Source organism: Polypterus senegalus, chromosome 12 (assembly GCF_016835505.1).
Source record: "Polypterus senegalus isolate Bchr_013 chromosome 12, ASM1683550v1, whole genome shotgun sequence".
Lineage (NCBI taxonomy): Eukaryota > Metazoa > Chordata > Cladistia > Polypteriformes > Polypteridae > Polypterus > Polypterus senegalus.
Genome location: NC_053165.1, coordinates 134,914,333 through 134,930,116, shown reverse-complemented (window position 1 = coordinate 134,930,116; position 15,784 = coordinate 134,914,333). Strand labels below are relative to the sequence as shown.

Sequence of the window (15,784 nt, the reverse complement as noted above, 5' to 3'; positions counted from 1 at the left end):
TGCACTCTTTCGTGGCAAGTCACTCTCCCATCTGATGCACGCAGAAATCCATATTTGTTCAATACAGTTGTCATCTGGTTTGACATTTTTGTGGCCTTTTAGTTTGGTCTTTGCTCTGACAAGCCACTAGTTGTGTCTGCGGAGTAGGAACATGAGGAAGACTGCACTCAGGAGTATGCACAGCGTGCATACTGTAGGCACGACTATTTCTGTCACCATCTCCATGTGGCTGGCCAAGGGATCTGAAAGCAGATGAACATCAGGGTGAAGTGGAGATCAGTGTTGGGGCTGCAAAGGACTGGGACATCTAAGCAGAGGCAGACATTGTCAAAGCTCAGATGTTTACTAATGAGTGTGCTTACCATGAATAAGCCTGAGAATATTAGCAGCAGTGGTCCTCTGTTCCTCTATTAAAGGAGAGAAGCAGTTACTAAGAATGGTGTCAAGAGCAATGTACATTACCCCTTTGAGGAATGTGGGTTGGTCTACTATTGGCTAAAGAGGGACTGGCTAGATTTGTGAGAATAGAAATGAAAAGCTTTTTTAAAATGTTACATTAAATTCTGACAGTAGATAGAGCTCATGTATTGCTGCAGATGGCACACTGTTTGTGTTGGCAGCTGTAAGCTGCAGCCAAGCCCTGTTAATTAAACTTCATCATGCACAGGCCAAACCCTTGCCATTTCAGCCTGTTCTTTATTTTCATGTGAATTTCTTCCAGCTAGAATGGCAAACAAACAAACAAACAAGAGAAAAAAATTAATTGCCCTTTCAGGGTTCTGCTGTCTAGTTTCACAGAGAAACTAACTGGGGTGAGTGTTTTGACAACTTTATGTAGTTCAGAGGGCATGTAAAGCTTTTCAGACCCCTTTCTTCTATCTAGGAAATGCAAAGACATTTCCTCTCACATTTAATCTACTTGGCCATGTTAATTTGCAGGAGTTGAGATTTTATTCATGTTTGCCCCTGCTTGTGTCCCTCAGCTCAGTGAAGCCCTCTTTTTATAGCACCACTTTGTATACTGACCTGCTGCAAGAAGCTGATTACTGCTAGAGCACATCTCCATTGCTTTGCGCATCCAAGAGTCCACCTGTCAAAAAGAGTTATCTTCATTAGTGTGTTCAAGCACAGGCACTCAAGCTCTGAACAGTTAATTAGCAGTGCTGAGTACATACAGTTGAATGTTTCCATTCAAGGATGTATTGACTGGATACTTACATACTGTTTCAAGATACTGTATACTGTACAGTAGATAGATAAACAGTACTTTATCTGTCCCAAGGGAGACTTTTGTCTTTTTACACACGGTCAAGAAGTAAACAACAACCCAACACTCCCCCCTCAATATACACAAAGAAGTACAAAACAGAAGGAGACTTCGGACTTGGCTGAAGATATTATAGCATTCACAGGTAGGCATTATAAAGACATTATACCGTTGAATAATTTTTTGGCTAAAAGTAGTATATCATAGAGAGGATATACAGCCTTGCACATAATTGCCATCAGTTTTTTCTCTATTTGACTACTACCTTGAGTGGGTTGAGAGTGTGTACAATAACTGAGCTTGCCTTCTTAATTAGTGTGTTCATTTGGTGGGTTTCTCTTGACATGATATTGCTGTCTTCATGCACCACATTGTAGAAAATTGCACTGGCTACGACAGAGTTATAGCACATGTAAAGGATGTTACAACCCACATTAAAGAGCACAGTCTCCAAAGAAAAACAAGGCTCCTCTGCCCTTTCTTATACAGTTCCTTTGTGTTACTGGGTGACTAGTGTGGAAGTGCACGTTGTTTATAAGATCTTTATTCTCAGAATAAACAAAGCTGACTCCACACCACCCCTCCAAAATTAGGACAAGTAACAGTAAAAGCTATGTTCTAGGGTTCCTCAATTTCAGTACTGCAGGGCTGCAGAATTCTTTAGTCCAACCCACTTTCTTAATTATTGCTCAAACAACATTTTAGTGTTTCATTTTAGTTAACTTTCATGTAAAGTTTCCAATCCTTAATTGCTTATTTCATTCTGAAACATCTATAGTCACTTTTAATTTTTTTTTTTAATTTCTTCTTGTTTTCTTAAACAACTTCCAAATAACAATAAGATGCAAAGTGCAAAGCATCCAGCAGCTCATCATATAACCTGGTTCCATGTACACCTGTGTATCTGTTTTAACAAAATATTTGGAAAGAAATTGAATAGAAAAACAATGAACGACTGAGAATTTTTAATCTGCTTTGGTCCACAAATCCTGTGGATGATATAATCCAAAATGAAAAATATACAATTTAAGAATGAGCTGATGTAAGAGGAAATAAAGCCATGGAATTACTGTAAATAACAAATTCTATTATTGGCAAAGACTAGCTTATAATTAGGAAATTGTGTTGGAACAAAACCCCACAGTCACTGTGGCCTGGTAGGATGAAACTATTACCAAGACTAGACCTGGCACTGGTTCCTGCATTTTTTAGCTTAAATATGTCTTTAGACTTTTAAATTTGTATTTTCAAATGCTAGTGACAACATTGTCCTAGTACTGTACAGGTGTATATTTTCATGCTTAATTAATTGGCTAGTTCTAAGCTGTTCTATAGGTGGTATGAATGTGTCCTTCGGTGGACCTGAGCATTGGTCCTCAAATAAGAAGCGTGACACCTTACTATTAGTACCTCTAAATTATTGTATTTTGGTTTGCAGTGCACATTAAAATATGTAAGCATTTGTTTTAAAAATGTCATGAAGAATACTACTGAAATGGTTAAGTAAAGAAAGACACGAATGTACTAGAAGAAAGGTTGATGTCATACACAAAATGTAGTAAAAGATTATTAAGTGATCAGCAGATATCCTGTAAAGAGCAAGACTGGATAATTGTCACATACACAGATTTCAAGGATGATAGCTGAACACAAGAGATTCAAGGTAGAATAAACTTTTATTTCAATGAATTATTTGGGTGTAAACCAACAAACCACTCGGAGTAAATAAACTGCTCAAAAAAATTAAAGGAACACTTTGAAAGCACATCATATCTCAATGGGGAAAAAGAAATCCTCCTGGATATCTATACTGATATAGACTGGGTAATGTGTTAGGAACGAAAGGATGCCACATCGTTTGATGGAAATGAAAATGATCAACCTACAGAGCCCTGAATTCAAAGACGCCCCAAAAATCAGAGTGAAAAAATTATGTGGCAGGCTAGTCCATTTTGCCAAAATTTAATTGCAGCAACTCAAAATTGTACGCAGCACTTTGTATGGCCCCTGTGTTCTTGTATACATGCCTGCCGGTGCATGCTTCTAATGAGATGACAGATGGTGTTGTGGGGGATCTCCTCCCAGATCTGGACCAGGGCATCACTGAGCTCCTGGACAGTCTGAGGTGCAACCTGGTGGCATTGGATGGACCAAAACATAATGTCCCAGAGGTGTTCTATTGGATTTAGGTCAGGAAAGTGTGGTGGCCAGTCAATGGTATCAATTCCTTCATCCTCCAGGAACTGCCTGCATACTCTCACCACATGAGGCCAGGAATTGTCGTGCACCAGGAGCCACTGTACCAACATAGGGTCTGACAATGGGTCCAAGGATTTCATCCTAATACCTAATGGCAGCCAAGGTGCCTTTGTCAAGCCTGTAGCGGTCTGTGTGACCCTCCATGGATATGCCTCCCCAGACAATCATTAACCCACCACCAAACTGCTCATGCTGAATGATGTTACAGGCAGCATAATGTTCTCCATGGCTTCTCCAGACCCTTTCACTTCTGTCACGTGCTCAGGGCGAACCTGCTCTCATCTGTAAAAAGCACAGGGCACCAGTGGTGCATCTGCCAATTCTGGTATTCTATGGCGAATGCCAATCGAGCTGCATGCTGCTGGGCAGTGAGCTCAGGGCCCATTAGAGGACATGTGGCCCTTGGGTCACCCTCATGAAGTTTTTCTGGCTGTTTGGTCAGAGACATTCACACCAGTGGCCTGCTGGAGGTCATTTTTTAGGGCTCTGGCAGTGCTCATCCTGTTCCTCCTTGCCCAAAGGAGCAGATACTGGTCCTGCTGATGGGTTATGGACCTTCTATGGCCCTCTCCAGCTCTCCTAGAGTAACTGCTTGTCTCCTAGAATCTCATCCATGCCCTTGAGACTGTGCAGGGAGACACAGCAAACCTTCTGGCAATGACACGTATTGATGTGCCATCCTGGAGAAGTTGGACTACCTGTGCAACCTCTGTAGGGTCCAGGTATCGCCTCATGCTACCAGTAGTGACACTGACTGTAGCCAAATGCAAAACTAGTGAAGAAACAGTCAGAAAAGAGGAGGAGGGAAAAATGTCAGTGGCCTCCACCTGTTAAACCATTCCTGTTTTGGGGGTCATCTCATTGTTGCCCCTCTAGTGCATCTGTTGTTAATTTCATTAACACCACAGCAGCTGAAACTGATTAACAACCCCCTCTGCTACTTAACTGACCAGATTACTATCCCATAAGTTTCATTGACTTTATGCTATACTGTGATTAAAAAGTGTTCCTTTAATTCTTTTGAGCAGTATATATATATATATATATATATATATATATATATATATATATATATATATATATAAAAAATAAAAAATATGCAAACTACTATGAAAAGAGCTTAGCAATTGCAGAATACCTTGGGATTGTATTCACTAGGGATGTTTTTTTGGGCCAATACAGATATAAATAAAATTTTATTTAATACCAAGTTTCTAACTAATTAGATGTGTGGAAGCTTGAAGTACTACATTAAAGTTTTAATCTTAGTATCTTGTCAATTAAAACTGCAGACTACTGGTTCATCTTTTATTAATAAAATGAAATTCTGTAGGCTTATTGTTAAGTAACCATAAACAAATATAAAATACCCTTTAAAACACATACTGTTTTAACTAATAAAACAAATACACAAAATATGTATCTATCATACAGATGTCATAAAAGAAATATTAAACTTTCATACTTATAACCCAGTGTTCTAATAAAGTGTTCATTAGATGTTTGTCAAGAAGATACAAGTTTAACGTGCTTAACAGGGTTCCAGTAAAAATACAATTTAGCTCTTAAACTAACAAGCCTAATCTCTATTAATTCATAATGTGAGCTGCTGTACTAAACACAAGCTCGCTCATTGTCCACGCTCAAAAAGCAGTGTCCCTTTTTAATGAAAGGACAAAACTGCTCCTTGACCACTCAGATCTGCTGATGAATGGCATTTGGTGATGGCACCTCTGCGTGAATCTTTTTATGTGTAGCTCCTATCAAATGGAACCAGCTGCCCATCACCATTCAAACTCTGACTCCCTCAATGTGTTCAAGAAGCATTTGAAGACTTTCTTGTTTGGTGAATTTATGGCCAAGTGATAGCGGTCAGGTTTTGTAAATATAGGAATTGCATAAAGCCGACATCTTATATTGAGCTTTTCACTTGTGAAATCGATTTTGTACCCTTGTCCACACTTGTTCCCAAACAGTCCTCGGACTGATGTGGCTCGATTTCGATGACCTCTTTTTTAAGTCGTCTTTGGCTGTCTGTTACAGTTTCCTTTCACTCCAGATTCAGCTAGACATCATAAACGTCTGAAGTTCCTCTCCATGTACAGGGTAGCTCTCATTTCTCAGTTTTTAGGGCCACCTTCTTGATATTCCCGGGTTCTCCCTCCTATAATATGTTTTGCTGTGCTCAGTTTACACAAAGTTATCTGTGCTTCCTCAAGTGCCATAATAAGTTGAGTAATGACTAAGTTACTGCAAAGCTTAGAAGAACAAATGCTGAAAAAAACTATTTTTTGAGGCTGTACAATGTACCCCAACAAAGAGTCATTTGGAGTACAAATTTGAAGATTTAGATTAGTGGCTGATCGAGTGGAGCATCATTAGAATTCAATTTTAAAAACTTCTGTAAACTATAGTAATGGAAGTACTGTGTACTGTCAAACAAATTATTACTTAAGCTAAACAGGTAACATTTGTGTGGGCAAAAAATGTGAGGAAGCCTTGGACTTAGAAATGCTGTGCACAGCTGCCTGTATTGTAAAGGTTGCTCATTCAAGTAGAGTACTAGTAATTACTAGTTTTCATTCAGTATAAATGAAATGTCTTCCAGGATTTGGGAAAAACATGTGGTCTTTATTTCCAAATTTAGGACAGAAATTATTATTTAAAAACTATTGCTATGCACTGCCATTTCCTGCTGTGGAGAAAGCAACAACCCCAACCCTCCTACCCTTACCCTTCTCAAACACATCAAAACAATAGCACAGTCCAGTAATATCTCAAGGGTGAATTTTTAGTGCAGTTGAAATTTGTGTAAGTTTTTGCCACTCACCTCCCTTTGGTTTGGGAATCCATTGGAACTGATAATTTTCTTGTAGTACTGAACTGAAGCTTTAGGGTACCGGGGCTTGTTTTTATTCCTGAAGTCAACATAGTATAGACCAAATCTTTCTGAATAGCCATCTTCCCACTCAAACTTATCTAGCAGTGACCAGGCGGTGTAGCTCCTGACATTCACACCATCTTTAATGGCTGAAAAACACAGGAACAAACGGTATGAGTGCCATGTCAGACTTACTGGATTGACTGCACTAATCTTGATAATACGTTTACCTTTCAGCAGCTCGTTGATATATTCTTTGTAATACTGAATTCGCCACTTGTCACATAGCTCTGTGCACATTGCCTTCTCCGATACACCATTCTCTGTCACATAAATCATGGGATTTCCATACTGCGTCTGATGGGCATATAGAGAGATTAATACTTTGGGGGTTTCTCGCCACGGTTTTGTGTTGCCACATACTTTTTGCACACTTCAGTACCTTCACAAAGTTGAGGAGCCTGCGGAATCCCCATGGAACAGCATATAGCCATTCTGAGCCAGGGTCAGGCCACTGTGGGTCTACCAGCTCAGCCAAATCTCGGTCTGAATAGAAGCTGGGGCTGTTAATGGCTGGAATATTCTTCTGAGTGACGTAGCGGGTCGTGAAATGGCCAATGCCCAAGAAGTCGCTTGTCCCTTTGATGTAGCTCTTCTCCTGGGATGAAAAAGTTGGCAGTCTGGAAGTGGTCAGGCCTTGCTGGGCACTCTTCTTAGCTTCATAGGTTATGAAAGAATGATTCATTAGTCCCATCCTTCTACAAATACAGTTTTACATCTGCTTTTTCATGTTCTTACTGTATATAACACATCTAATGAACAGCTTAGAGCATGGTATGCTATGTTAAATATAGTAAAATTAAAACACAAAGTACCATTTAATCATGGTCACAATCAGAAGTTGATAAGTCTTCTCAAACAACACTAGCACATTTAAATTTCTAAACAAAAATTTGATTGTTAGGCCAAACAACAGTTTCAACAGTAACATTACCTGGACCTAACGCTTCCATAAACTGTGCAGTATGAAGGGATTAAATAAACTGCCTACATTAAACTTCACACATTTTCACCTGTAGGTAGCTGTTGACAAAAAAGTCACTACTCTTGGCCTGTAGATATTTGGCATCCATTTTAATTTTTATTAACTTAGACAACACTGTGATAAGGCCCAGTGACTTTTCTTACTTATGAAGTCTTTCATCATTTGTGGATAATCCCCATTGAAGATGGGCGAGGCAAACCATCCCAATGAAAACTGGACATATCTCTCAGCTGCTTCCACATCCTTCTGATCCAGAATATCAACTGGCTCCCCCCAGTCTGCGGTCAATGAGATGCCCACAATTCCTGCAAAGAAGCAACAGAGTAAACTCTAAGGTACTTAAAGTCACCTAGTCCATCCCCTAACAAACCATTTGAGTACGTGTCACCTTTTTGTTTGCTGCGCCACTGACTGTCATACATATGCCACACCCTGGCGTGTGCCTGCAACAGACAAGACAACAGAATAACATGTATGTTAGGCTTTAAGAACACAATAGCGACGCTGTGGAGCAGACTTCCAGGTATTGACACTTTCAAGTTCTCTTGGGATACATGAATTGCTGGGTGATGTCTTGCTTAGTCCTTTGGTCAAAAATGCTTACTGAACCATTCCATCACAGTGTGCTGAGATCTTTTCAGCCTACTGCTATTGGGCTATTCAGTGCTTCCTCTCAATATACTCTAACTTCATCTTGAAATTTCTTCTATTTATTTATTTGTTTGTTTGTCCTGTGGGTCTGTGTGTCTACTGCTGTATGCATCTGAATTTCCCCTTTGAATTAATAATGTTTATCTAATCTAATCTAATTTAATCAAATCCACAAAATATATTTTCTGTTACCAGCAGAAAAGAAGGCAACTACCAGAGTATCGACTGGTAATACTTTAAACTAAGAATGGCTCATTTCGAACAAATCCACATAAATGAAAGAAAGAAAAATAGATGTTATAAACTTTGTAAACAAGATTATTTTAAACTTCTATTAGTGTGCAGTACATCATTGATACTCCAAGGAATTTCCAGGTTTTCATGATCCTCATTCCATTATGGAGTAAGCCCAGAAACCCTGCAGATAAAACATCATTCCACCCATTTATTACAATAGTGATGAGAACAAACCATTCAGCACAACAAAGTTATCCCCCTAATTTCTCCAGACTAACGTCAAATTAAGTTTTAAATGTCCCTAAAATCCAATTATCTACTACAACTACAGTGTAACTTATTCAGGGTCTATAGTTCTCTTGGTGAAGCAAAAGGAAAGGAACATATCTGCAAAGTTTACCCTTGATCAGCCCTATCCATGTCTCTGTATTCTTGTTGAAAAATTTGTTTTCAAATAACAGCTGGAATACACCATTCTAATTCTCTTTATAATTTTCAACACTTCTGTCACCTCTTAATTTCTGATTAGTTATACTGAAAAGATTCAACTTCTTTAGTCTTTCCACATCGGTCATTACTCACAGTCCTGCAATGAGCTTAGTCTCCTTAGCCTCTCATTTCTGGACCTTCAATAGCCTGCTATGTCTTTTCCATAATGTGAGGACCAAAACTGCACACAGTACACCGGACGGTATTTCTCAAGTGTGTTATAGAGCTTACATATAGCTTACTTTGACTTGGACTCTACACATTGTGTTCTATAATCCAACCTCTTATCAGCCTTCTTTATGGCTTGTATTCACTTGTAGATGCAGACAGTGATAAGTACACTGCGACTCTTAAATGCTTCTCATAAGCAGTAATTTCAAGTTTCAAACCTGTCATGGTGTATTTAATCAACCATTTTTCTTTCTTAGTGTAACAGTTTATATTTAGCTAGATTAAATATGACACAAAACTGCCCAAACCAGCTGTTCAGTTCTCTCTGTACAGGGGGTCCTCGGGTTACGACACAGTTCCGTTCCTACAACAGTGATGTAACCCGAATTTTGGTGTAAGTCGAAACACACCCTAGCCTAAGTCACTTATCTATCCTAACACATTTGCAAAATCATAATCTAGAACATAAAAACACAACTCAGCCACAGAAAAAGATAGATAGATACTTTATTAATCCCAAGAGGAAATTCACAAACAAAAAGAAAAAGGACATCAATATACTGTACTGTACATTGTACTGTAGTAACAGAAAAAATGACAAAAACAGTGTAAAAAATTCCTTACCTTTTATTCCTTCTGATCTCTTTACAATGTCTAATTTCACTTCCATCGTGACAGCTTTCCTTTTCTTTGAAGCACTACCATCTGAAGACTCTGACTTTTGTTTAGGAGCCAGGGCCACAAAGTCGGCAAACAAAGCCACACAAACGGAGCACTTCGTCCGCACGCAACAAAACTAGTTCGCCAGCTCCCTCACTCATACGCTGTGTTACTGCGTATTCTTCCGCTGCGCACAACCAAACTAGTTTCCCCACATATTCTGCAAGTACGATGCAAATGGCGTAAGCCAAAACACTCATGTCTCAATTTTTTTTTAAGTTGTTATGGGAGTGAGCATTGTCGACTCAAAACGTATGTCGAAACTTTGTAACCCAAGGACTCCCTGTAATGAGATTCGTGATTAGTTGCTATTCCCAGTTTGGCACTATCTGCAAACTTAGATAAGACTATCTGAATAAGAATATAAAAAACAAGCTGTCTGTCTCTCTGTCTATCTATCTCAGGAGCAGGAGCCCCAGCACCAACCCTGAGGGAACTCCATGTTCAACACCACTAAATTTTGTAAAAGTTCCTTTGCTTTTGGTGTTTAGGCCCATTTTGCACCCAACAACATGTTGCGCCTCGAGTTCCCACTTCTTTTAGCTTGATCATAAGCCTCTCAAGTAGTTCCTTATCAGAACTTTCAAAATCAAGACAGATAACATCATATGTACATCTCTTCATCTTATACTTTAGTTGTCTCCTCATAGAATTCCATCCATCCATCCATTTTCTAACCCGCTGAATCCGAATACAGGGTCACGGGGGTCTGATGGAGCCAATCCCAGCCAACACAGGGCACAAGGCAGGAACCAATCCAGGGCAGGGTGCCAACCCACCGCAGTCCTCATAGAATTCCTGCATATTAATATTTCCTCCATCTAAACTCATGCTATTTCCTAATACAACTGTGTTGCTCAATCTTTTCCTTAATAATTATTTCTGACAGTTCCAGTGTTAAGCTTACTGGCCTATAATTACTCAGATTGGCTCAATCACCAAATATTTGCCAGATCCCAATCTATAGAAAATTCTCTGTATGTAGTCAAGGATTTGCATATGTACTCACTCAACCACTTCTAAGATAAATGTTATCTTGTCCTGGCAGCGTTTTGTCTTTTTAAGCCATTTAACCTAGGCAGCATTTCTCTATCTACAATTACACCGACAATCTAATTTTTTCAGTAAAATAGAAAAGGATGAGGGCATACATTTATCACCATTATCAACCAATTTACTGTACTGTCACTTTGGCATCAATCTGTTAGTTAATTCACTTTAGTGTAATCCTATTATTGGTTTCTAAAATGTCATGCAAACCCTTATTTCAGTTAAAGAAACCAGGTTAGCAAATATAGATTTCTGCACAAGTAACCGGATTATGTGGCCATGTAAACCCTTAACTGAGTTATAGTTGAGGATTCCATTGCACTGTGTTAGCCTGTGCATGTGTTAGCTTCACACTCACTTTCAGCATCCACGGGTAGAAGACGGTGAAATTGCCCACAAGAGAAATATCCCCAAGCAAATGTTTGGCCAATTGCTTGCAATATTTCTTCTTTTGGTTGAAATAATTTGTCTCAATTTTTCAGAAATTGTTAACTTTAGTTTGATGAGCTGAACACACAGAACTACACTCAGCAGAAAATCTCATGAGCAGCGTTGGGGGTAACTTTAAAATTAATGTGCGTTATTTGGTCTTATTACTTTTTAAAGTAACAAGTATCTTAATGCAATGCTTATTTTAGTCAGTCAGTCATTTTCCAACTCGCTATATCCTAACACAGGGTCACGGGGGTCTGCTTTAGCCAAACCCAGCCACCACAGGGCACAAGGCAGGAACAAATCCCCGGGTAGGGCGCCAGCCCACTGCAGGGCACACACACACCCAGGCACCAAGCACACACTAAGGACTGTGGGAGGAAACCGGAGCACCTGGAGGAAACCGACACAGACACAGGGAGAACATGCAAAATCCATGCAGGGAGGACCCGGGAAGCGAACCCAAGGTCTCCTTACCACAAGGCAGCAGCGCTAAAACTGCACCACCACAATACTTATTTTATTGAAGTAAAAATAACTGCATTATTATTATCCCAGCAACACTGGGTTGTAAGTCAAGAAGCACAAGTACTAGTATGCCGGTCCTTTGCAGGGCTCAGTCTCACAGCTAAGAAGAAAGGAGTGTGCTGTATGCAATCCAGTAACAGAAACGTAATAATAAAGTGCCAGTTTAGTTTTAATCCAGCCATCTGCTATAAAAAGGATTAAACATTGTGATCAGGTGATGCAGTGGCCAGTGTTCATACTGTGAGGATGTAAAAAGGGGATGGAAGTTATTCACTTCACAGTACAGAAAGGACTAAGCATATTTATAAAATACTAAAAACAAATCCTAGGCTTCATGCTTGTTTTCAGATTCACAGTGGGTGATGATGACGTTTAACTCTTTTTTTTGCGCAGTTTAATGATGCTGGAGGGTTTTGCCAAAGGAGAACCCCATGTCAATGGAGGTTTTTAAGAAACCAGGTTTATGCCCCTGCTGGGATACTCGAAACCAATCACGTGGTGTGAACAGTTCATTTTGATTTGTCGTTCAAGAGGAAACCACTCCCTGCGGGGGTGAAAGGTTATTGCGGAAGACTGTGAGGCCTAAGGTAGTGCGCACAGCTGGTTCTCTTTTAAAATGGCCGAATCTCATAATATTGTTTGTTTGTTCAAAAGTGACATGTATAAGCTATTTTACATTGGGTGTGTAATCGCCAGTCGTGGATCAATATTTAACAACTGCCTTGGCTTGAAAAATGGACACATTCAGTAAGTTTTTAGGCTTTTGTTACTCATGTCCCATTAATTTTAATTGTGACGGTACGGGCTGGCTCCATACTCCCCATTATGTCCAGGTGTCTCTTGAACCTGGAACTGTCGATAGCCATAGACCAAGATGAACTGGGCAAATGAGGACACACACATGCAGCACAGGGTAAGTGCAAAAAAGGGATTTAAGTGCTTTTATTAAAATAAAAAAACTGTTTTAATCAAAAATGCAGTGCATCAAAATGATAAATAAATAATCCAATAAAAATCCATGTGAAAATGTGGTGGTTAAAGATCCATAATACTGTAAATACTCCAGTAAAAATTAGGTTAAAATGCAAGAGACAGTTCCTTTAAAATAAACTCACAATGCTACTCTCTAAAACCTGGCATCTCCTTCACTTATCCTGTCCGGACCTCACAGTAAGAGGAGATGCCTGTTGACAGGTGCAGTCAACCATCTTATCGATGGCTCTGGCCCTCGGCAACAATGGAGGCACCGCACTGAGCTGCAAACATTTCCTGCTGCCCATTTCATGGCGTCGGCATGAGACACCACACATCAGGTTGCTCCTACTCCCTGGAAATCGCTCAGTAGTAGGAGTGCCCCTTCCTCAACCTCAGCTTCCTGCAGCCCTGAGGCTCGCACCTGACCACCTGCCTGTATTCTCTTCAGCATGGGCTCTCTCCCTCCTTTCATTCTTTCTCCTCTCCCTTTAACCTCCATTCCTTCTTTTTACTTTTTTAATTTTTTTTTATTCCATTTCTGTCCTTTTCACTACCCTGTCTCTGTTCTCTCCCTCTGCTGTGCAGGCTTCTCTTATTTTCACCTGATTGGGCACAGATGTGACCCTCTGCCAACACCGAGGTGTGAATGTGACACCTGACTGACCCACTCACTTGTGCACATAAGTGCCCAATCAGCCCTGGATAGGCGGGACCTGATTATTTATTTAAAATCTGTTCTATACCACAGACTATCTATCACACTAATGTAAAATATCATTAAAATTTCTAGAAAATGCTAGACTTTAGGACACAAATTTGGGAGGTGCATGCACATATACCATTTTTGTGAAGAAATAACTTGGACTTGAAAAATACTGAACTTATGCTTTAAATATTGTATGGTGGTGGAAACAAGCCATAGTGTTAAAAAATGATCAAACTCACTATACTGAATTGTGATTATATATACATATATATATAAATCCTTTATTTACATATATAAAATTAGGGGGCTCTGCCCCCTGCTCACTTCGCTCGCCAACCCCCAGGTTTGGTTAACTAGATATACAATTTAAACAGATGGTTTGTTATTTTCATGAGAATTGTTACATATGCATTATTTTCAGTTTTACTTTAAAACTTTAGTTAAAACAATATTTGGGATTAACTTTTGTTCAAGATCGCATTGAATTTTAATTCCGTGCTTGGACTTACATCGTGATAACGTAACGTATAACTGCCCGTGAGTGAATATCGTTTCTTTCTCTCTAACCGACTTTCTCTAATGTTTGTCCCTGTGATTTCTTAATTGTCATAGCAAAAGCTATTCTCACCGGATCCTGTAAATGTTTTAATACGAATGGCATATCAAGATCTCTTTTGGTGCCTAATGTTATCTGCGGAAGATATACTACATTAACTTTCTTGTCGTCTGTTTTTTAATACAGCTAATCTTGTTTCATTGCATAGCCCATCACTCATACATGAATTACGCAGTAACATTACGATGCATCCTTCTTTCAGCAGTAATTTGGCCGGTGGAAGACCGGATGGTGCTAACGCTTGTAGATATTCTATGCGATATTGTAAATTGATGTTTTCATCTTCCGAACGATCACCACCAGCTGCTTCAGCATAGTCTCTTGATATGTATTTAACCAAATTGTCATGTAACCAAGCGACAATTTTCACATTAATTCATTTGACTTCATTGTTTCTCGCTGCCATTTTCAGATGAATGGGTTATTCTAAACTGGATCTTCGTAATTGTGTGTGTGTGTGTGTGTGTGTGTGTGTGTGTGTGTTCATAAGTAAGCCCTTTAATGGATTGGTGTCTGTACAGGCCAAGTGCCAGAATGCACCTGATGACCGTGGTCTTGTTCGAAAATAGTTGTAGGTAAGGTGTGACTTGAAAGAATCTCATGGTAAAAGTCTCCTCCTCGCGGGACTTCCTTCTAAAAAGTCTTTTCAAAAAAGTCACGTCTTGTCGCAGGATTAGTCTCATCTCGTTCCAAGATTTTGTTTTATTATAATAGAGAGATGAGAACTTTGACAAAGTCAAAGAAACTGATTAGCAAGCTGCTACAAAGTTTGCAAACATTTTTTGAATTGTAGCTGCAATAAAGATGACTACACTGAACAGATAGTAGTGCATAATAGTGCAGACTGCTATGTATAGATTTAAACTCAGAATCTGTAATCCTTTTAGAATCCCCCCAAAAAAACAGACTTCTAGGAATATCGGTTATTACTTGAATATGGAACAACTTTATTTATTATCCTGGAGCGAATAAAGGTAGCAATGGCATCAGCCTGAGAAAAGGATGCAATTCTGTAGCATAACCATAACAATGGTTTTAAGATTATTGAACATTTATGTAGCCACTAGTCACATTATCCAGTGACGATGGGTAGTAGAGTAAATTTTAAAATATTAGATATCACTTGCCCTACATGCCCCTTCAGTGCCTTTCCTCGGCATCCTTGCACGTCTGAACCTCTCTTGACCGGCACTCCCTCTGTCCAGTGTATTCCCATAAAGCTTGCTTCTCAGACTCTGTCATTTTGAAGTGACTTGCTCACCTCCTGTCCATTTTTATACTTCCTGTTTTTGAAAATGACTCTCAGCGTGCCTCCTACGCCTTTACTCTCGTACTCGTCCTTCCTCTTTCAGTCACATCACCAAAACCAAACTGACCAATCACTTTGCTCTAAGGGATCACTCTTTCTCTCTCTCTCTCTCTCTCTCTCTCTCTCTCTCTCTCTCTCTCTCTCACACTGTCTCTCTCTCACACACACACACACACAGACTTTACAGTTTTATTAGATAGGAGACTATTATCTCCACCTTTTAGATAGGCGTTTTAGGTGCATCCTGCACAGAAATAACACAAGAAAAGTGAGAAGACCATCACCCCAAAAAGATGTCTGGCAGATAAAAGACCTCTGTGGACTGAAGAAACCTCTTAGACAGGTATGCACCAAGCCTGAAGCAACACATATGATATCATATGTATCCTTATCCTTAAAATGCTATTTTAAAATACATTTCCAACTTTTTACTACTATTGGTTTTACA

General features: G+C 39.4%; 1 protein-coding gene across 4 annotated transcripts in view; it reads right to left on the bottom strand.

The window, feature by feature from the left end:
* Nucleotides 1-112: 112 nt before the first annotated feature.
* LOC120541668 (lactase-like protein) overlaps nucleotides 113-15,784 on the bottom strand; it is a 39,077-nt gene continuing 23,405 nt past the window's right edge. Inside the window, exons 7-14 of one of the 4 annotated variants that reach the window (XM_039773519.1) lie at nucleotides 7,841-7,895; nucleotides 7,596-7,757; nucleotides 6,850-7,124; nucleotides 6,638-6,764; nucleotides 6,357-6,556; nucleotides 1,027-1,090; nucleotides 363-407; nucleotides 113-242 (exon numbers count right to left, since the gene is read on the bottom strand). In XM_039773519.1, the coding sequence (XP_039629453.1) occupies nucleotides 127-242; nucleotides 363-407; nucleotides 1,027-1,090; nucleotides 6,357-6,556; nucleotides 6,638-6,764; nucleotides 6,850-7,124; nucleotides 7,596-7,757; nucleotides 7,841-7,895 (1,044 nt within the window). In that variant the 3' untranslated portion in view covers nucleotides 113-126. Of the gene's footprint in view, nucleotides 722-1,026; nucleotides 1,091-6,356; nucleotides 6,557-6,637; nucleotides 6,765-6,849; nucleotides 7,125-7,595; nucleotides 7,758-7,840; nucleotides 7,896-15,784 lie in introns of all 4 variants that reach the window. The other 3 variants (XR_005636058.1, XM_039773520.1, XM_039773522.1) reach the window with 3 other exon arrangements.